At 36.4% G+C, this 23051-nt stretch overlaps 1 protein-coding gene across 1 annotated transcript in view; it reads left to right on the top strand.

Annotated features, from left to right (window-relative positions):
• The window catches only part of ITFG1 (integrin alpha FG-GAP repeat containing 1), an 86009-nt gene that overhangs the window by 33604 nt on the left and 29354 nt on the right, over positions 1-23051 (top strand). Inside the window, exons 9-10 of the mRNA XM_063334437.1 lie at positions 9400-9494; positions 17972-18144. Coding sequence (XP_063190507.1) covers positions 9400-9494; positions 17972-18144 — 268 coding nt within the window. The remainder of the gene's footprint in view (positions 1-9399; positions 9495-17971; positions 18145-23051) is intronic.

Below are 23051 nucleotides of genomic sequence, written 5' to 3' on the forward strand. Positions count from 1 at the left end.
AAAGAGTTTTAATAATTGTCACTTAAAATAGTGGAAAATTTTGTATTTGTTAAAGAAATTTAAGGATTTCAGTGGGACATTCTGAAAATGATTTTTTTTTTTTTTTTTTTTAGTAACAAGATGAATGTGAACTATATTTTGGACACACAAACCTGCTATTTTCTTGCTACACTGAAGATTAATGAAATATATCTTTAAAGTAGTGACCCAGAAGCAATTAGCATAGAATATTCTGCTGTTTATACAGCCCATTAATTCATTTTTATTGGAAATGAATGTTATAACTGCTATTCAACTATGATTGGTTCAGTTGGTTTAATGGAGATTGATAAAGCATCCTTTGTGATATCTGATCTAAGAATGTAAAGTTTGATGAATCACTGATTTTGTTTAGTTTAGGCAAAGAAATTTATTACTGCCTGTACGTAAAGAGAATAAGAAATAGCTTTTCGAAATCAAGCAAATCATACTGTTGATTGTATCCTCATCTGTAAATACAACACAACTCTCACGTTCTGCAGGCAGCATTTAGGCAGCTCCACCTCAGTTTGTTATCTTCTATTCACCATTTGTTTTCTTAGATGCTGCCGAGTCTTTATCTGTGTGATCTTCCCTAATTTGTGAAGTCTGTGTTTGCTCCAGCTATGCAAACCTGCTTACTTTTTGAGAAAGCATGGATTGGCATTGTTAAAGTTCTATCCAAGTCTTTTAGGAACCTGAACTCAAGTTTTTCTCCTGTTTAAAATCCAGTTATCCAGCTAATAATCCTGAGTCAATCTTCTCCGTTCTTCACCCTACCAACTAGTTGAACTGTTCCATGTATGTTAACTACTTGTATGACATATAGTAGAAATTATCATTTTTCTCGTGGGAAAGGATAGCTCCCTATTGCCAGTAATTAACTGGATAACAGAGAGCCTAACCTTTGGGTTGGTTTGGGGTTTTTTTAAGCCATTCATTGCACTGTAAAATGCATTTAGGTGACAATTTTTTGTTTAAAGTCGACTTTGATTAATCTGCAGCTGATGATATCATTCCTTAAATGTACTGCTTTTCTGCCTGCACTTGCACTTCAATTTTGGAGCTTTTAATTTTGTGTGTGAACTTTGTTTTAGTATCTGAATTTCTTTAGTTTTTTCCTTCTCTTCAGAATGTTGCATCCTCAGATGTAGAAGCTATGTCAAAGGAAAATTTTAGTGATGCGTGTCAGTAAATAACCCCTTTATAAAGCACTTGTCTCTGGAGCACTGTATGTTCTGAGTTACTTCAGATAAGGAAGAAGTTGTTTTGGTAACAGATGCACTTCAGTTCATCTGAAACAGAGGTGCATAAAGACATACCAAGTTAATTGCCACTTATGTATTTGAGTCCATGAAAGCGTATTTAGAGGCTAAACCTGTCTTATTTGTTAACTGGTAACCATCAGTGCTGCTCAGTGATACCTTTTCATTTTAATATTAGCCCTACTTTGACAGTTCTTTCTACAAAAAGATCCTGTAGCTTGATTTTTAAGGCCATAGCCATGTGTTACTCCTTTGCAGTTCCTTTAAGCTTAAAAAACAAACAAACAAAAAAACCCCAACACCATGAAACCCAAAACCCAAAAAGAAACAACCAAACAAAAAAACCTCCAAACAACCAAAAAAGTGTAAATTCATGTTGGATATAAGTAGATCACATTGCACTACAGACTGCACCCCCTCTGACTGCCTTAGTAATTTCAACATTTGTTTTTGCAGTCACAGTGTGGATCTGAGAATAGGACAGACATTAAGTTAAAGCACTTGTGTAAAGTCCATCTAGGAAACTTTTGAATGCAGTGGCCTCAAATTCTTTGTTCAAATTCATCTTTGACCCCTTTGGGAGATTATTTTTCCGTGCATCTCATCCTTACTGTTCTTCCCTATCACATAGTCATTTAGCAAGCAGTCTTCTATACTATCATTTCATATTGTTCCTTTTGCTGTTTAAAATGCTGCGCTTCCTGATCCTTAAGGCATCTGTCCTGATCTGACACCCACACAAGTCCCACATTTCTGAACTGTTTCCCATCCCCTTGCCACTAAATAGTAGCCAGGTACAATTGTACCAATAGTATTCTCAAAAATCCAAGAGATTTTTTTTTCTAGTACAGTTCTTGTTTTCCCTGAATTTGCACAGGGTAAATAATAAATAATATAATATAGTGGAGATTAGATTGTCTAATTTTGCAAGAGCATTGTGGCACATTTGCACATCCTGTTACCTGACAGAGTGCGTGTGATGGGCTGAGAGTGGCTGAAGCTGTAGCCTGAGATGATGTGTGTCCCTAGTACTTTTAAGTAACTTTATACGCATTCTTGACTCCCTCCAAACCATAAACACTAATTCTGTTATTTCTTTCTCTTCAAGTCTTTATTATGACTTACAGTGAGGTATTTTTGTCCACTTAGTTTTAAATGTTGTTCCAAAGCAGTGTCTGTTTGGGAAGGGGAGGAATGGATGGACGAACAAACAAGGAACTGTTTCCCATGTTTTGCCAAGTTCTTCCACATGTTGCTGACAAATGCTAACATCTCCTGGGAAAAAAAAATACTGATATTGCATCATATTAATTTTTGTCCATGGGGCTTGTACATTAAGAATTACTTTGCTTTCTTTCCAATTATAAAATTAGAGGAGTGGTGCGCACGCCACTCGTTTCTTTGTTGAACAACTTAATCTCCTCAGGATTTAATTTTTCTTTGACGATGTTCATGGTTAATATGACAAGAACTCTCAACCCAAAATTTAGTTGTACAGGTGGCTTTCTTTAATTAGTGTTATCCCCTTCATTTGTTAGCATGTGAACATTTGATGCCATATGATGCCAAGCTGTGCAGTCAGGCTTTGTAGTTTCTCTTTTAACAATCGGAGATAGTTGGAACCAGTAGTTTTCAGCATAAGCTACAACAGGAATTTCAGTGCTACTTCTTGTTTAGTGTGCAGGGGGGTGTCTCATTTTGTATTTAATCTAATTTCTTTTTCCTGTTTGGATTCCAGTTAGTACATTCGATATAGTCTTTCCATTTCGGGTACAAGAGCATGCTGTTGGACCTCATGCAGTTTGCTGGCACGCCGTGTTTAAATGCTTTTCTCACAGTGGAGGTGTGAATACGGATTCTTTGGAAGGACACAGACAGACTTAGTCAGAATTGATTTAGTGTGAAGGGGAGTGTTTTAAGGCTTTCTTTAATGTCCACAGAACTTTGAATCATCTGTAAAAGCTCTTTGCATCTGTTTTTTGAAGTTGTGATTCATGTTTTCTAAAAGCAGCTGAGACTGATTCTTTTAATAATGCGTTGTTGTCTTAGTAATTTATGATAATTGTCTCTGTCACGACCATCTTGTTGAACATAAAGGCAGAGAGTGACAAAAGAATTCTAATCACTTTATTACCTCAGAAGATAAATTTAAGATAATCAGCTTTCAAATAAACCTTTATTTTGTTTGAATATCCAACTCAATTGTATTGGTTGTAGTCATTTTGCCTGCCCCAGAAAGGGTATTGTTTTGAGCACTACCATAACAGGGCTTTTTCCTCCTTATTTTCTTACTATTCTTTAGAACTTAAAATGAAGGGCTCACGACAAAGGAGAATGAGAACTGTGCAAAGCCATGAGGGAGCTGTGTGGGTGCAAGCTGTATGTATGGTGAAATAAAAAGCATATAAAGCTTCATTAGGATGTATTGTATTAAATAAGAGATGCCTTATACTTATTTGGACTTTAAATCAACAACAGTGAAAAACTTCTTGGCTTTTATTGTACTATATTGAGGTCACTTTTTTTCTCACCTTTTTGAAGGAGAACTGCACTGACAAAGTCTGTAATAATACAGGGACCACGGCTAGTTTAGAATGTCTCTCTCAAGAGAGAACAGTAGGTTCTCAAGGCGTTGGGACTTTGTGGTATATGAAGTGTCTTGCTTTTATGTAGCATCAGGTTGAGAATTATGAAAGCTAGGCTGTTCTCACTGTCTTAGCCTGCATAGTTACCTTATTTTTATTTGCCAGAAAACAATTTCTTTTTATGTAACACAACTGTAATAAGTTATAATAATCAGTCTGTCATCTCAGCAACAAAAAAGGTGGATTCCATTTTTGTTTTTAAAGGAGCAGAAGTAAGATTACACTGAGCAGAACTACACAGCTGTTTAAAGTAGAAAGATTTGGATCATACGCCCACCAAAAGCTGTTTTGCTTGTCATAACTACAACTTCATCTTGCCGTATTACAAACCAGTTTTGAATTGAGTGGCCATGATACTTGTAATTTCCCCAGGTTCAGTTTTTCTTTCAAAGCCCATGTTGGAAATTACATTGTATAAGCATGTGCAATGAATCTAATAACCCCTGAACTTGATTGCAAAATACCACTTTTCTTATACCTTTTTCTATGTTTTTTAAGGATTTTGAAGGTTTGGATTGAGTATTTTTTGCCTATGTTTACTAATGTTAAGTAACTATCTGCATGTTTGCTTTAAAAGCGTATCTGTGATACATCCTGTTTTGGGAAGAAGCTTACTATGTGTAACTTCTTTTTCTTAAAGTGTGACAGAACTTCACTAGTAGTCTTAAAAAAATACCAATTTATTAGTGGAGGGTTACATTCTGTCTTCTCTATTGTAGGGCCTGCTGCCTATTTGCCTGTTCAGCCTAGTTACTTTATATGTATTTCTCTAATTATGGATAGAAGTAGGTAATAAATTAGTTATTGGACAGAATTGACCAAGTTCCTCCACCCCCCCTTCACAAAAGGTCTATGCCAATGTGAGATGATAATCCAGTTGGTTCCGATTGGAAGGGCTAAAATCTAATAGACCTGCTACAGCAATTTCTTAACTGTCAGAGCTGAAACTCCACAAACTCTAGTGTCATCGTTACGAATTATGAGACAGCAGAACATGTACATGTTGATGTGCAAGTCAGTGAGATGCTGGGACCTCAGGGTCAAGGAATCTCTCAGAGTAACCACTGAGACACCATTTGCTATTTGTGCATTTGTTTTAAAACGTGTGGTTACGCTAGTACGATAGCATTGCATTTTTAGCATTTTTAACACTTTTTAATAACATTATGTTCTTAATCTGATTTAGAAGGTTTTTTCTGCTTTCTCCCACTCAAATTTACTTTTAGAATAGATTGAAAAGCTTTGAGCTATGTTTTTTGCAAGTGTGAACATTCAAAATCAATGTTAAAGCTTCAGCTGCAAGTAATTTTTCCTCATACAATCTCTCTGTATGAGGTGTGCTCCCAGTGAGCTGCACTATCTGTGTCTCTCGGGTTGCTTTTGTTCTGGATTGGACTGCTAGCACTTTGCAGACGTGGGCAAAATGTTGGAAAGAAGGCTTTCTGTCCATGGATTTCTTTGAAACGAACAGGCAGTAAGTAATGATTCTCACATGATTCCTAGATGGCATAACACTGCTAATTTTGTCTTTACATATTTTGACAAAAGTACGAATTTGCAGCTGATGAGTATGTGGGACTGTTCTTTTTCTAGCCTTTTCCACTGCCTATAGAACTTGATCTTTATTAACCATGTAGCTCTTTAGTATCGCAGTCAAGCCAGAATCGCATGTTGAGAACATGCTAGCTAACAGCTGAGTTTGTGTTTGTGTGTCAAACATGCTTTAAGTGGAGCAGTGCTAGCAAAGGACATGTGGAGTCTAGAGTACATTTAGCCACATCTAGTGTTACGCGTTCTATTGAAATTACAAGTAAGGATAACCTTGAGACTTCCAGAAATTTGAACTGAGATTAAAATCCATACAGTAATAGAAGGGTAGACTAAGCAGACCCTAGGAGCTGAGTGAGGACTGCAGAGGATCTCTAGAAATAGGTTTCCTAGGTAGTCCTGGGCTAAAGTGCATTATTAAAGACATGTCATGCAGGTATTTTTTTAAAAACAGAAACTAGCGCAGTTTATTTCAGGTGGTCCGATGGGTTCATCCAGCCATTGTCACTGATGCATGTTTTGTCACCTATGAATACCTAACTGCACTAGAGGAAATGTGCTAATGAGGCTCCTTTTAATTTCTGGCTTCTTCCTCCCTTGTGGCAGAATTTATTAAAATTTAAGGATGTTTCTTTAAATTGAGATTGAAACCAAGCAGGAAGATGAGAAAAGTTAGCATTGTATGTCCAAGGTAAGTTTGTTGTTAGAGCAATTAAGCTCTTCTGTAAGCAGCTGCAGGGGGTTTTTTGTGTGGTCTTCAAGATCAGTGGAGTTGTGCCAAGGGTTTGTATTTCAGCAGGTGCTTCCAAGGTGGGAATCACAGAAGGATTAGGAATAAATTATGTTCTTTCAAAACTGGAAAAGCTGCTGTATCAGTTTGTGGCTTTCCCATAGTGAAAGCTTGTGTCACTTCAGAATAAAAGTGTTGTAAAGCCCTAGTTCTGTAGAGCCACATAAAATGTACTTTATTAAAATACTAATTTTAAAATACTGATTTAAGGAATTGGAAACTTACAGCACCACATGAACAGCTTAAAATTTAATTTCAGACATCTATACTTAAGAGAAATGTAATTTTGCTAACTTACTGGACTAATATGTCTGTATCTTCTTTCTTTCTTATCTTTAAATTCAACTGAGCACCAAAAAAAAAAACCAGTCCAGAATTCATAAGCTAGATATCTCTATCTGAAAAACTTTAGGAAGGTGGATACAGCAATAATTGGAGATCTAGGTCAGCTTAAGAATAGCCCCTCACACTCCTTGTCTATAAATTGCCAACAGATTTTTCCCTTACAAATTTATTCTTTAAATATTGGATTCTTAAATATATGTCACACAGAACTGAAGAGAAATTACACCTGAATACATGAGCCTATAAGAAGTTACATAAATGGACCTGTAGCTTCTGGTCAAAGGAACAGGGGAAACTGTGTCCTTCTAATACGGAATTTGTATCGTATTATTTTCAGTTGCAGGGGCAAAGGTGTGGTGTTTGATGCATATTTACCTTCTATTTATTCTTTGATTGTACTGAGTTATTTTAATCAAATCTTACTCTTAAACTTGTAATTTATCTAGAATACTTGCATCTGTATGGTGGTGGCTTCTCATCTAATTATGTGAAAGTTCCATCGTTCTTACTGCCCTGTAGTTCCATTATTCTTCAAAGCTACATAGGTTGTTCCTGTCAATGTACTACAGTATTACTGAACATTAATTACCAAGACTATCAAACTGAGTTATCAGCATAACAAGATGAATGTTTGCAATTTAAGTAGAATCAAACATTTTATATTCTCCTCTGCTCCATAGCATAATTTAAAATGAGAACATCCTTGTCCTTGTCCCTTTCTAACAAAGCACGAAAAGAGTTCGTATTTGAAGGTTCTTTGTCCTTATGCGTTATTGAAAGTCTTCTAAATTACTTTGGACTGAAAGTTCTGTAGAATGTTTTTAAAAGATTAGGGCTTAATTTAAATTTTATATTTTGCAAAATACTGACATCTCTGCAACTTAATTCTGTTCTAACAAACCCTTCAATATTTCCATAGTTTATAATTTGCAAAATTTAACAGTTTCTCCCATTTAAAGTTTAGAAAAAGCCTGCAGTCTAAGCAGTATTTTATTCTATTTCATGTAAGCAAAAATTAAAGTTTTAATTGTTGTTCTTGAATGATGCAGAAGGAAAACAAACAGCTTCAAAAGCTGGTGCTGACTTCAGACTGGTCAAAATCAATAGTTTCTGTGTTAATTCCTCTATTCAGTGGTAATTTCCTTTCCCATCCCTTTGGATGCAGATTTACTGGATTTCTATCACCTAGGCTACTTGGCATCCTAAGTTATCTCTCCTTGATAACAGAGCTGCTGTGATTTGGGAGGGGTTTGGTGGTGAGTTAAAATAATTCATGAGGCAGATGGGATGTAGGAAGCCACTAAAGGTGACTGTTTGGCTTTATCACTTGGAGATATTTGGGGAAGTCTGATATTTTCATCACTCCTCCTCCCCCTTTATAACCCTACTTTCCATCTCCCAACTTCCTTATGTAATAAGGGTGGGACCTAGAAAACTTAACTACGCACAAATATATATATATATATATACACACACACACACACTCTAAAGGGAGGTTCAGCTTCATAGAAATATAATTTGGCAGGCTGAGAAAGCATTTCTCATATTATGGTACAGTATGACTGAACATTTAGGCTGTGGTCAGTAGTATATTGGGAAATGAATAAGGGATTTAGTGACTTTAGCAGATGATCTAGTTTTTGCATACGAAGTAAGGAGATTTCATCAAGCAATTTACAAAATCCACTTAAAATATTAATACCAAGCTCCTCAGAACTGTATGGGCTAAGGGGCAATTTGAAAATATGATTATTTTTTTTTTATTACAGTATGAGTTTTGATTTCATAGCCTGGAAAAGCAGGTACCCTGAAATTTTCCTGGTCTGGGGCATACCATCTCTCTAGTAAGTCAAGTTCAGTTATCATCAGGACTTGCAGCAGTAGTCGCTAATGCAGCAGTTACAGCTGCGAATTTTTGGTTGCTTATATTCAGCTACTTCTCTGTTGTTCCTTCTCAGCCCATACAAGGTAACTTCTGATGGTTTATCTCCTAGTAGGAGGGCAGTGTATTTCCACATATGCGAAGCAGGGCGGCAGGGCTAAAATATGAACACAGGGATTTCTCCTGGATTAGATAATGAGCAGTAAATTGATTTATTATTTTTTTTTCCCATTATATGTGCTGTGTGTCAGAATTCTAGATGCAAATAGGCATTGCGTGTTTAAACACGAGAAGGTCATTACTCTACTAAAGGTTTTGGAAATCCATGGATTAAAGGTGCTAGAAGAACGTTTTTGAAAACCTGTAAATTACTCAGGTTTGCCTAATTCTATAAGCCGGGAATTTATTAGCCATTGTGTTAGTCAACTTTCCATTGCTGTATTTTATCTTTTAATATAGATTAACATATTACATGTGAACTCATGACTCTTCTTAAAGTCTTGCTGATAGCACAGGAGTTTAAAACTAGTTTAGAAAATTAAATAAGTTTGTATGGGAGACTTGGGATGGTAGATTTATATAAAAGGTCATTTTCTTCCGAACTAAACACAGGGACTGAGTAAATCACTAAGCACTTATTCTTCTAAATATATCACATTATCATCAGAAGTATAATGTAAAACTTTCTCTGTAATACAGGTCGAGATGAAAATGCATCAACAATGACAATTTCAAACAAAAGCCCCAGATTAGACCATTAGGTTAAGCATTTTGAAAAGGTCTAGTTTACCTTCTGTAATTTTTCACATTTAAAACATAATAAATTATTTCAGCTGATTACCTCTTGCAAACAGGGGTTTTGATTTTGCAAATACAAAGCTGACAGTCTTTTTTTCTCTTTGACAGATGGGGATGGACAAAGTGAACAGTTATTACCAGTCTGTGAAGATACAACATGTCAAAAAAGTGCCATCTACTTAACTAAGCTAGGATTGGATCAGGTATCGTGAGTTTGGGATTGCAAAGACAAAGGAACATACTGTGCTTTATGAAATTATATGAAATAGGAAGATGATTTTTCATGAAAGAAAAATGAAACTTCCTCACCTGTAATTATTGCATATAAGAGACTTTTATTTATTTACTTATTTATTACCTATCTAAAAAAAATGGGCTTGGTGGAAGAGGTTGCATACCTAGAATTCTACATAATGTACAATTCAAGTCAAGAAAATTATGGATGTTTCTGATGAGTCACTTTGTTGATTGCAAAACACTGCATTCTAAGCACCGTAACTGCCCTAGCATGAGAAGACAAACAAGGTTTGTGTTAAGAGTTGGAAACAGATCTAATTAATTCAAAGAAGCTTCTTCAGTTCAAGTTAGGGAGTTATTTTTTAGCTTTTATATATATATATATGTGTGTGTGTATATATAAGCTAAATATATATAAGTGTGTATATATATATAAAAGCTATATATATATATATATAGACATGTGCACATTCGCACATATCAAGTTGAACCAGCCCACACCTCTTAACCCTTTATTTCTACTGTGTCTTCGATTGTTACTAATTAAGTGAATTTCCACATAGTATATAAAGACTTGTTTAGGCTATGTATCTTCAAGACTGGGTTTCTGCTGACCTATTTCAGCTTTGTTCATGACACTGCTTTGCTTGTTTTGAGACATGGTCATCGTTCACGTAATAGATTACTGTATACTCATTTATTTTAGCATGTGTTAAAAAAAAAATCTATTTTAATACTTAAAACATCTGTTTCAAGTATTTAAAGTTCCCTGCTTTATAATAAAGTTACAGTTTACAATAAATTAACCTAATGTTTGTTTGATGCCTTAATAAATGTTTTTACTAAATTCATATTTAGCAATGTGAGCCTAAAGGCCAAGGTGACCAACAAAGTACTTGCTTAGAGCCGGCAGCAAACCCCACAGTAGTGTACTTACAGAAACGTGTAATGTGTGCCGTACGTGTTTCTAACCAGGTGATGAATTACCGACTTATTCCTTTACTGACAATTTAAAAGTAGAATTTTTGGTGCGTAAGTAGTACCCTCTCTGATCTATATTTCAGAATTTACAGGTGAATTTACTGTTTGCTCAAGGAACAGTACATACTTTGATAATGTCATTGTTGCAGTCCAGCCCAAGTTTATAGTGTAGGTTTTCTCATTTAAAGAATCAAAATCTCTAGAAGGCACGCTTTCCTACTAGTGAGAAAATCACTCTGTATTGGAAAGGAAAGTGCGCAGTTACCGGTCAGTTAAGGAAGTATAACCAGGATGGAATATACCATCAGTGTAAGAAAGAGAAAGTAACTCTAAATTTGGTAATGTATCTCTCAGCCTTGTAATCTTGTTATCTCTGTCCTTAGAAATGCATGTTTTCCTGTGCACACCATGTTTGGTTGTTTGTGGGTTGTTTTGTTTTGGTGTTTTTACGTTAATTGCCTGTGAACACAGAATAGAGGCAATGGATTAAAGCATTGCTGGATACACAGTGTTACAGCAGAGTTTGATTTACAGGTCACAGCCTTTGTATAAAGCAAGGGCACGCTCAGTTCATGATACTTGCATTGCTTTCTGGTCAAAGGGCAGAACCCAGACTTTTGATAAACACGTTAGACTGATTGTACTGCTGTAACGGGCAGCTGACATTTCACCGTTGAGTAGTTGGGGTGCTCTTATGTCAAAAGACAACTGCTCTTTAGCTCTAAATTTAGTTCCTTACTCTGATAACATAAGAAGTAAAAGACATTTGAGTTTTTCTGCTTAAGTAAATTTGAGACAAATATTCTCGATGAAAGTAATTTCACTGTCGAAAATGAACCACACACAAACAGCACGTACCGTTGAGAGACACAAAGCTGTTACTTGAGAGTAGCAGATGACGGGGTGGTGTGCTAAAGAAAAGTTATATTATCTGTTGCTCATGGTACGTTTCTAGAAGGAAGGGATGGAGTAGTGGCAGAGGAAGGTGTGGGTCAATTTGCACAATATCAGAATTTTTCTGAAGTAGAGTCATTTACTGTAACCTGCTCTGAAGTAACATTGCACGGTGGCAGTTTTCCTGTTCCCTCATTATTTCATTCTTTTGATAGAGGTCAACTATTTAATTAGAAATACATCAGATTTTTAACATACCACTTCTGATACTCATCAGAATATTTATTTTTTTTTTACTTAATTTAGCAATTTCACTGTGTAATTTCAATTTTAAAATAATTTCCAAGATAATGACATTTGAGTTAAAAATTAGCAGCTAAATATTGTCATTTTATTTTAAAAAGCGAAGAATCTAACAGATTCTCATCCTGCTAGAAAAAAAAGTTTTAAAAAGTATGAGGAGTTACCTAGAAACTTTTAAAGCAATTTTCCCTGCATATTTTTAGAATGACTTTTTAATTAAAAATGACAGTATCAAATGGCATGCAATAATGAATTGTTCTGGCCTAACCTTTTTAAAGAATTATATCTAGAATACTCTTCTCTTGCACTCTTAGACTCATCTAGAGGTGATGGGGTTTTTTCTTCTAAAGCATTTTATCTTTTCCATTCTGAAATAGTGGAAAATATCAGTATCTTCATTCATACGTCTGCAGTTTTTCCCATGTGTTGCGTGTTCTCTTCTGGTAGAAATCTCTTCAAACATGTTACTTCCCATATTTTGGAAGTGAAATGTGTTAATTTCATTGCATTTGGTCATTGTGAGATCAGGTGACCCAATTTCCAAGCTTTGACTCTGAAGTAAGTTAATCTTCATGAGAAATGATGAACATAAACTTTTTGGCAACAGACTGGGATCAATTTCTTTTGTTTGTTTAATCACTGTACGATTTGAGGGAAAGAATAATGAGCCCTTGTGGTGCAGAATGTGTTTCAACAAGGGGATAATATCCCTTGTGGAACAGGTAGGTAATTATAGGGAATCTATGGGAAACTGCGAGATTGCAAGTCTATTATTGAAAAGGTTCAAGATGCTATATATCCATTACCTCTGTTCAGTTTTTGCTGTAGGGTTATATGGCAGAGGTTTTTAGGGTTAAGAGCGTAGCTAGGACTTCTAGCTTCTGGAATTTTATTTTTTTTTTATGAATTTACTGATCTAAGATCTGAAAGATCACAAATTAGATGACTGTCTTACAAAAAATATTTTGCCTATGATAATCAGACCTGGTTCTGTCCTTCCCGCTTGTTTGTTGTTATATTTGATGAAACCAAATGAAAAACAGTCCCATGACAGCGTATGATGCCTTGGGACGAAATGCATAGCGATTAAAAATATGCATCTGCAGAATCTGTGATTCTAAAAACTATGCTGTGGAGAGGCATGCAATGGCATGTCAGGCTTTGGACTTTGGATCTGGTAAGATCGCGTTTGATGTCTGTCAGTCTACAGTATATTTCTCATGATGTCTTTGGCACAGCTGAATGGCTACTGGAAAGCCAAGCAGATCTATGAGAATTGTTTCAAGGATGATCTTTCACCATAGGTTTTAGTTTATTTAATGATTTAATCTTTGTAAGTATTAGAAATATCTCAGATAAATTTTCTTCTTTTGGATGATGGAGCAAAAGTAAAGGCCAATAAAATACGTATGAGTGAGTGACAGAGATACAGACCTACTAACATTTTAAAAGAATGTGAATGCTTCCATAGCAACAGAAGAATTACTGTCATATCTGAAGTAGAATCCCATATGCTGTTTCAGATTGTGGCAGGTGTTAGGACACCTCATGCTTCTTTAAATTCACCTGCAATAGCTACAGACTAATCTGCTAGCTGATTTAGATCTTTCGTCTAGATTCTGAAAATCAGATTGAGTTCTCCCCTCCCTAGTACTGTTAATTGTAGAAACTCTAGATATTATGATATTCTTAGAGATGACTGATCTTTCTCTTAATTTTGTCAAGCACTTGGTATGATTTTTCATTCCTTTCCTGAGGCAAACAGTATTATTTCAGCCCCTTAATTTGAGAGTTTCTTTGTGGGCTTGATGATTCTTACATCCTTTCTCTGTACAATAGAAAGGTTATAGCTTTATTCCTCTTATAAATCTAGCAGCTCTGAAGTAGAACACAGCAGTGCATCTTACAGCAAACCACGGGTCTTTGTGGCATCATTCCGTAGGCAAGAGAGGTATCTGACAACATTGATTATCAGCTGCAGTTGGTCACCGTTAGAAGTTTTTCCTCGTTCCTCTAGAACAGTTTAAGGTGGGGTCAGATTGCAGCTGCTGTAATTTTCATAAATCTCAGATTCTACAAGATCTTCTCATCATTTCTAAGTTGCTCGTCTTTCCCAAAGCAGCCATGGGGCTGTGAGAGTCACATTTCAGCATCAAAAATATGACTTTACTGCTTTGGTTACTGCTTTCTGTGTTGTCAAATCAGTGTGGGGGATTGTCATCTTCTGAGCTTTGAACAACATAAGTTAATGGTGTAATGTAAAAGGAATTTACTTAGTTTACGTTTGTGCAATAGTGGCTACTCGACTGTCTACAGAATTCAGGTGACCTTCGTATGCGCTGAAAGCCTAACGCATCCTGAAATCACTGGATTTATTTTTTATGTGCAGCTGAACTACAATGTGTGTGTACGGTAGAGGGGGACCTCCCAGGGAAGAGGACTTCTATTGCTGTGGCCAGTTCTTTCCGGCCACTCTTGATGCTCATCTTTCTGTAGGATGGGATAGTGTTTGTCACAGAAGGGAGGAGAACCCCTGTCGTTTCCAGAAAAGGTATTGGCCAAGAATGGCTACCAATTTCCAAATGCTTCCTGACTCACAGCTTGGCTCCCTGCCTGCGTTAGGTGGCCTGGAAGTGGGCAGCTGGCTGTATGGGGGTTTTGCGCTTCATAGGTTTCTAGCCATAGTTTAAAATTGAGATGTGTTAATCCTACAGTTTTGGCTCAAAGCCCTGCTAACAGGCTTTAGAGCAAGAGAACCGCCTTTCCTAATGTATAGAAGAATACGGACTCTGAAAGAAATGAGCTCCTTTTGAGTTGGGGTGAGTGAAACTAGCTTTAAATTTTTCTCGAGTACCCAAGATCTTTTTCAAAATGAAAAAGACAGTGTTTTCACGCGGCAGTAAATCATTCTCTCTTCTATTTGTTGAAAAACAAAGATTTGAAGTGTTTGAAAAGAAATTTTCAAGTGCTTAAAGATATTTTTCTTATGTTAGCCTACAAAATCATTAATTGAAGGAGTAAAAAATATCTATAAATGTTTTAAGTTATGGTATTAGTGATGCGATGCAATGGAATTTAACAGAAAGGGAAGTAAATCTTTGATTTCTCTGAATATTATTTGTTCATTTAAATTTTCTTTTAGATACACTCATTCAATTTTTTCAATCAACAGAAATTGCATGATCTGAAAACTGCAAAAAATAGCTTTGTGTGTCCTCATCATACCCACCTATTTCTATCTTAAAGTAAAAGAAAAAAATTAGGTTTAGTCTTTTTTCCTATTAAAATAGTAACAGCAAACATGAAGCTTAAAGTAATTGTCTGGATTATCAAATACAAAAGAAGTAGGAGACATATTATTGACAAACATATTTTCATTTTTTGCCTTCTATACTGAAATGTATGTCCTGAGGCATATGCACAATTAATCTTTCATTACATTACACAATACTGCTGTTTATAATAGAAATACACAAAATGAGTTTCACCAAAAATGTGGATTACTGTGAACTTAAAATGTCAGAGCAAGCGACGTATGGTGCTAGAATGTGCTCTGGTTGCACATTGAACAAGACTGATGCTTGAAGTGTTCTATAACTGCTGTTACAAAGGGGCCCACAACTGGTTCGGTGGGAGGGATGACTCTCACTCTGCAGCGTGCACAGTGAGCCTCTTGGGAGCAAGAGGTGATCTTTCTGCTTTGCTCACCTATTGTTTTACATCTCTGCATTTCATTGTAGACCTCGTGATTGTAAAATTGCTTTCTATGACTTACTCTTTCAGTAGAGTAAAACCAGAATACAAATTTGGATTTGTGCCTAAAAATTCATTTTTAATTTTGTTTCTTTAAAATAGTGTTACCATACATGGGAACATTTAGAAAGTATATGACGGATATAATTGGATTTCATTGCAATAAGTGTGTGAATGATACCGTGTAAAGTAAAAACTATATTATATTTCATGGTTCTGATTTCAATCAGTGGTTTTCAAAATTATAGTATTTTATAATAATATTGTTTCATCTGTCTTCTGCATGACAAATAAATGCTAAGAAATGTAACCCTTTGAAAAATTTCCCTCAGGAAGTCTTTTTCTTATTTTCTGTTTGTTAGATTTTTCCAAACGTTCAGCAGCTAACAGTAACTAAATAGGCACACATATGTTTGGGGGGCGGGGGTCAAAGTATGTTTTATTTTAACTTCAAGTTTTCATCAAGAGTGGTGTAGAGCACTGTTGCAGTTCAGATGTCGTCCCTTACGCAGACACTGAGTATATGCAGTGTCTGGCAGAACTGTTCCAGGCTTCTAAGCCATCTGTGATATCCAAACAAAGCTGATCGTGGTGCACTTTTTTAATAATTTTTGGGGGGTCTTTAATAGTCTTTTAATAATTTTGGGGGCCTTTAATTGCGTGTAATCTCAAGGGACCAGCCCAAGTATCACACGCAATTTTCATGTGGCAGGAATGTTGCTGATCACTGGACTGTGTTAGCGAGGGAGTCTCTCCACAGCAGGAAATGATGCTGTCAGGGATCTCATTCTGGTTCCTGAAATAGCTAAATTAAGGCTTGGATGAGGGACACTTAAGATGCTGTTAAGTGCTTTTGATGTTGGTGATACTGATCCTTTAAGATGGCACCCTTCTGTCCTTTTGAAGGCATTGTCAGTGAGTTGACATATAAAATTACTTCTGGCTTTAAAAATGGCACTGAATTTTTCTGTAGCATTGAAATGTTAACCCTGGTACTTCAGCTTCATACCAGCTTGTGAAATTACTTTGATTTTAATTAAGATAAATTCCTATTTAGCACCTCTGCAGCACTTTGGAAAGTAAGTGCAGATACATTCCTTTTCCTGTCCTGGAGAAATTATACTTTGCATTTCTTTTGTACTTTCAACTTGATACTGTAATCTTAATTTCTTATCAGACAGTTCAGTATCTGATGCTGCTGGGGAGATAGGAGGGGAGTGAAGCTCTTCAACTTCTAAATATCCATGAATAATAGAATTATTCAAGCTGAAATGAACCTTAGGAAATCCAGTGTCCTGCTTTGAAGCAGGTCAACACTGAATTCAGATCATGTTGTTTAGAGCTTTGTCCAGTCAAACTCTGAGAACCCCCAAGGACAAATATTCTGCAACTTTTCTGAGCCTCTTTCCTAGTTTAATTATCATTATCATAGTGACTGTTTGCTTGTTTATCTCTAGCTGGAACCTCCGTTGTATCATTCTGTGACCATTGTCTCTTGTTCTCCTGCCATGTATCTCAGTAGAGAGCCTGGCTCCGTCTTCTCAGTTATCTCCTTGGCCGTGATTAGGTCCCCCTTAAGTCTTCTATTCTCCAGGCTGAACAACCCCTGTGCCCTCAGCCTGTCCTTTGAGTAAAATATTCAATGCCTGACCATCTTGGTGACCCTTCTCTAAACGCACTCAATATGCTCAAATTTTTCTTGAACTGTGGTACACGAAATTGGACACAGGATCCAGATGCAGGCTAACAAGTGCTGAATAAAGAGAAATAATTAATCGCCTCAATCAGCAGGAGCATAGGCAGCAGTTACCGTGTTTGCTGCCATAGCTGCCATACTCAGCTTTACCTTAGTGTCCACCAGGACCCACGCGTCCTTTTGAGCAAAGCTGCTACCCAGCTGCTCAGTCTCCAGCCTGTACCATCGCCAGGTTTACTCCCCTGGGCACGACTTTCTTTGCTGATTGTTCTGAGGTCCCTGTTTGCCCGTTCTTGCTGTCCTAGGTCCCCTCTGAATGGCAATCCTGTCCTGAAGCACATTGATTGTATCCCCCAATTTGGTGTTTTCCACAAATTTAATGAGGGTTCATCCCTCCTCCAGCTTTAATGCTGCCTATTGCTTGCAATTCCAAGAAAAACAAAGGGACTCCGGATCTCAAGGCCCTGATGGTTTGGGTTTACCTACGCTTAAGGATTAGTACAGATTCCAGGCAAGCCTGAATTTCAGTGAAGTTGTTCCTGAATATCTTAATACACTGCACACATTCCAAAACACAGGTCTTTTATTCTTACAACTGTATCTGTTTTTTTCTGTTCTGGAATAATTTAGTGCACGTAAAAGACTTGAAATTTTTGGTGGCAGTTTTAGGAAAGAATCCTTATTTCCTCTTTGGAAATTTGTAAATGGTTAAGAATCCTGATGCAGTGAATACATGTCAGCTGTTTTAAATAGAATTAGGTAATAAAATGGATTTCTTTACCTAGCTGTTCTTTTTTTGGTTTGTTTATTTTGCAGTGGATTCCAGTCTTGCAAGACTTCAGAAATAAAGACACACTGTGGGGCTTTGTACCATATCAAAATGACAAATCTTCAACAGAAATTTCATTTCCAATTACGCTTCATATTGGAGATTACAATATGGATGGCTACCCAGATGCCCTTGCTATACTAAAGAACACATCTGGAAGGTAGAGTATATGTAAACCTAGAAAGAAAGACCATCAAATGCATGTTCAGTCATCAGTCCTACAAATTACTCATTTTAGAGCATCTCACTCATTTTATCAGGTGAACAAGATTTTTGATCTCTGCTAAGTGTTTTCCCTTTAAAAAGGTGTGCATTTACATGGTATATTCAGAATGCATAATTTATAGGCTCAGACTGTGACTCTTGGTGGGGAACCACACAGGGGAGTGGAATACGAAATACTATTCCAGGTGCTCCTCCTGGATCATAGGAGCTGATTTTCTCTCCCTTTCCTTTCACAAATCACCTCCTGTAAAATCCTGAGTTCAGCTTTCAGTGTTGGCTAGTGACAGGAGGCTGCTGACAGCTGAGGAACCTGTTCTGTGCTTTCACAAGGAGTGAACACTGACTGGTGACTCTGCTGAAAAACGCAATAGTGTTTTGCCTCGTTTGAGAATCAGGAATTTTAGATACACCTAATAATTTAACAGTGATTTTTTTTTTTTTTATTGTCCAAATTTAACTGAAATAAATAAATTCCCACTCTTAAAAAAAGAAAAAGCTGCTAGCCTATTAAATTTGTCAGTGTAATCTTTCTCCTCCTTTTTTTTTTTTCCTTCATTACTTGCTTTCCCAATAGTTTGTATTGCTACCATCTGGCGTTAGGTGGGAGAGGGCATGTAGTGATGCTCACAGGGAGACTATTGTACCTTGAGGAGTTAGTGATCCACATAACAGTTGACCTGAGTAGGTGCGTGGCTGTGCTGTTCTGCACATACCACTTGGCTGCAGGATAAACTTAGCCAGCTAATCGTAACGGAGAAGCCTGTAGGCAGCTCTCACTTGGCACCTGGTGATGATACCACTGGCATGTCCTTGTCTTTACCTTGAAGTGAAGCAGCATGTTTTCGTGTGAACATCCTTTTGCTTGACAGTAGAAATGATGAATAGACTTGTTTACTTCTAAGAAAAACCTAGAAGAGCTCTGGAGACCATAATGTCAGTGAACCTCACTACAAACAGGATATGTGCGGCATGCCGTGCCTTGGCTGGAGGTCTGTCTGATGCTGCACAACTGGGGTTTTCCAGCATCTGAAGAGATGTAAGATTATCCGTACTATCACCTTTTTCTTCCTCATGTCATCACTTGTAAAAGGTATTCTAATCCATACCTTATGGAGTCTCAACATTTTCCTTACTGGGAATGACAAATTCTTGCACTAGTGCATTACAAGGCAAAGTAAGTCTTTCTTACAGGTGTATTTATTATCTTCCTCTGTATGGTATTTTGGATGAGCTTGGGTGCAGGTTCATAGTTTGAATTCAGTAAGGAAAAGAACTGAGGAGCTCACTTTGGTGCTTAAAGAGTATATAGACAGAATTTAGATGCTGAAGTCAAAGAAGTCACTTTAGATCCTCTAGTGGTTGCCTAAACATGAGTCACCCACTGACATTTTTGTGTTAGAGTTCTTCAGATACTGACACATACCTAAAAATGACCCAGTTTGAAGAGTTACGCGCTTGTATCGAGCCTACGTGATGTGATTCAGAGAGAAGGCAGTGAGCAGCTGAGCTCTGTCTCTGTACCTCTGAGCCTTAAAATAACTAGCACAGCAGCTGTTTATATTCAGATACGGCAGAGGAGAAGGAGGTGATGCTGTTACTGCCTAGAACCTGCACAGGCAAAGTTAAAGCACTCGGGCCCTGAACGTCTGGTTTTTCACTCCATAGCCTTGCTCAGTTGGGAGTTTGCCTCTTCTGTTCAGCAGTCATTGAATAAAGACTGTAAACAGTCTAGAGAGCAGAGTAGAACCACAGTCTTTCCTTTTCCGTAGAAATACCATGACATCTGAACTGTAAAGTTGTTCTCGGCTTTTTTTCACTTAAAGCACCCTAAAACTTGGGTTTGAGCTATACTATGTACTTTGGCTACCTTCTAGTGTTGTACCCTCATGGCTAGTACACTTCAGAAGGACTTACGGAACTTTGTGGAGTTCAGAAGTTTATTTTAAATTATTTTATCTTTTAAGATTCTTAGGAGCCCCTCTCCTCTGGCTGGTGTGTAATTATGGCAATGTAATATTATGTAAAAGATTTAAATAGTTTACAGATTTAGTTTCTAGCTACTCCTATAGAAGCCCAGGAAGTTACCTATATCTCACTGCAATGAATGGCTGTGATGATACGCTTTTATCTTTATTCTCCTTCCTTCTGAAATTGTTTATTTATTCAGTTGAGTGCATCTTAAAGTTATTTTGAAACTTGACTTCAAAGTTGAGTGACACAGTAAGGCACAGACTGAAGGTTTGGCAGGTTATTAAAAGGGAAGTTCAGAGCAAACTGAACTTTTTTCTGGCAAAAAAAGAGTGAGTAAACTAAGAATTAAGAAATACATTGCATGTTAACACTCTATATTTCCAGTACTTGTAGAAAAGTAATGGGAAAAGACTCTTTGTATTTTGGGATGGGAATGAAAGTCAGATTTTTTGCACCCACTATGAAATGTCATTTTCAGAGTAATATTAATTCATTGTTTCTGAAAGACGTAAGCAAATACTTCCTGTTAAAATGTGTAACTGGGTCATAGAGTGGAGAGAATTAAGAGTGTGAGAATTAAATTAAAAGCTCTTCTTAAATTAGAGCAAATTAAAATGAAAACCTTATTTAATTGATTTTAAACACTTCGGGATCAAGCTGTTTATTTCTTTTCTCTGAAGCCTTTCATGCTACATCTACAGATCTAATTTCAGTGATTGATTACCGTGATTAAATGATAAAAGCATCTTTGTAAACTCTTGACCTCAATCTGTGCTATAGTCTGGGAAGCCTAGCTTCTAGTTGCTGTAACTTAAAGAAATTAAAGGAGGCAGAAACCATTTTAATCTGAAAATATACTGACGTGATAATGGAAGAATATGATTAAAATCAATTATAGGCCTTCATCATAATTCTGGAAAGCACTTTCAGATCAAGTCCTTAAAAATACCTATAAAACACTGAAATAAAGACGTGATAGGTAGGAGCAAATTTGGTTTACTGTCCTTCCAGGTGAGTAAGTCAGGAAAAATGATTAATAGCTTCAAGTATTCTCAGAACTGCCCTAAGACCACACTGTTTCCTCTCCTGTCATATCCTTTTGATTTTAAATAAAAGCATGTAATACTCTTGACAGCGTGGAGACACTCCTTATTAACAACAACAACAAAAAAAAGGAATCTGACTTGTGGTTGCAAGTGTGGTGGGGCTTTGAACCCAGAGACTCAATAAATGCTAACAGGGGAAGATGCTAAATTCACAGTCAATTCTTACATATTTATCTGTCTGAGATATGAATTCTTCTTTTAACTTCTGACTTGAGTCAAAACCTGCACATTAGAATTCCAGTCCACAGATTTTTCTTCAGGCTAGATACATACATGCATTTTTCCTACTTCTAGTTATGACTGTATTAGAAATTGTGTATGTATCTAGAATAATAATAGGTAAAGGGATTTTATCAGTAGTTGTTCATTGGTCCATCTTTACTTCCTGTCTTATCTAAATGTATTCATTTTTTCACATGCTGGTTTTAAATTGACTCTGGTAACACTGAAAGTGTAAGTACCGCCTGCGAGTCTATAAACACCTATCTTTCTCTCTCACACCTGATTAGATGAAACAAACTTTCCTTAACCACGTGTTTCCAAATTAGATGCTGCTAATTGGTATCTGGCATTGCAAATATGTAATCTAAGGAAACATTTTTTGCAGTGATGCTTTTATTCAAAGGGAATGTGTTTTCATTGGTCAAGTAATGGTAAGTTGGAAAATATAGTATCTCCCTGACGTTAGTGATAAGTAACAGTAAAGACTGAAACTTGGAGATAATAAAACAACAGGATATGGACAGTTGAATGGAAAACTTTGAGAATAATACAATTCTAGAAAGTTTTCAGGTATTCATGCTCAGTTTTAAATGAATGTATATGTATTAATCCTTTATATGGGTCTACTTGAAAGGACTCTTATTTGACCAAGTTATCTCTTCCTAAATCATTGTTAGTTGTCACTTGTCAGAAGTAAGGTTGGATAAAGAACTTCTTTTAAATTTAGGATTGATGAGCACCCTGTAATTCAGCAAACCTAAAAAATGGAGGCAAATCCAATTATTCTGAATGTCTGGAGTAAGATATTAGTCATTTAGATGTCCCCTGTGTAACTGTAAATGAACTAGCCTAAAATTTGACAGAATGAGAGCTGTATGAAATTAAGCAGTAAATATTTAATTCAATTGCAACGTAGTATGTTAAAATAAAACCGTGGTACGTCGTCAGTCTTTCTTTGGCGTTAACCCTTTCTTATAGTAATTCAGCTTTATTAAATTTAGCTTTGCTGCATAGATGACTTTCAGACAGAAAGTTCCAAACTGTAGACAGCTCTATTGAGCATCATTCATAAACTGTTTGGGATAAAGTTTTGCAGGCAGTACACTAGTTAGGTGCCACTGTGTACACATTGGTGTGAATACCTAAATATTAAAAGTGCTGCAAGTGGCACGTTAAGGATGATATGCTAGTTCAGTATGTCAAGATGATGAAAAAGAGAAATTGAAACAATTTGCTTAGCTCAGGTTGTCACCTTACCTTACAGTTGGTTAATCTGATAGGATACTTGTGTGATACATTAAATGAATATGAGCACTTAACAATTTCAAGTTATGATTATGAGTTCTCAGATATAGATAATACAGTATCTTAAATATTGCAGATCACCTCATTTCATTTTGGCTGGACATTAATTCAATATACTCATGCTTCTAACAGTGAAATAGTAAAAAGTGCGTTGTTCATATTAAGCTTCAAATGCAGCCATATGGCAGAAAAATAAAGGCCTAATTTGGGTATTTTTCACAGAAGCTCAAGAAATGTG

This window comes from Chroicocephalus ridibundus, chromosome 4, assembly GCF_963924245.1.
Source record: "Chroicocephalus ridibundus chromosome 4, bChrRid1.1, whole genome shotgun sequence".
NCBI lineage: Eukaryota > Metazoa > Chordata > Aves > Charadriiformes > Laridae > Chroicocephalus > Chroicocephalus ridibundus.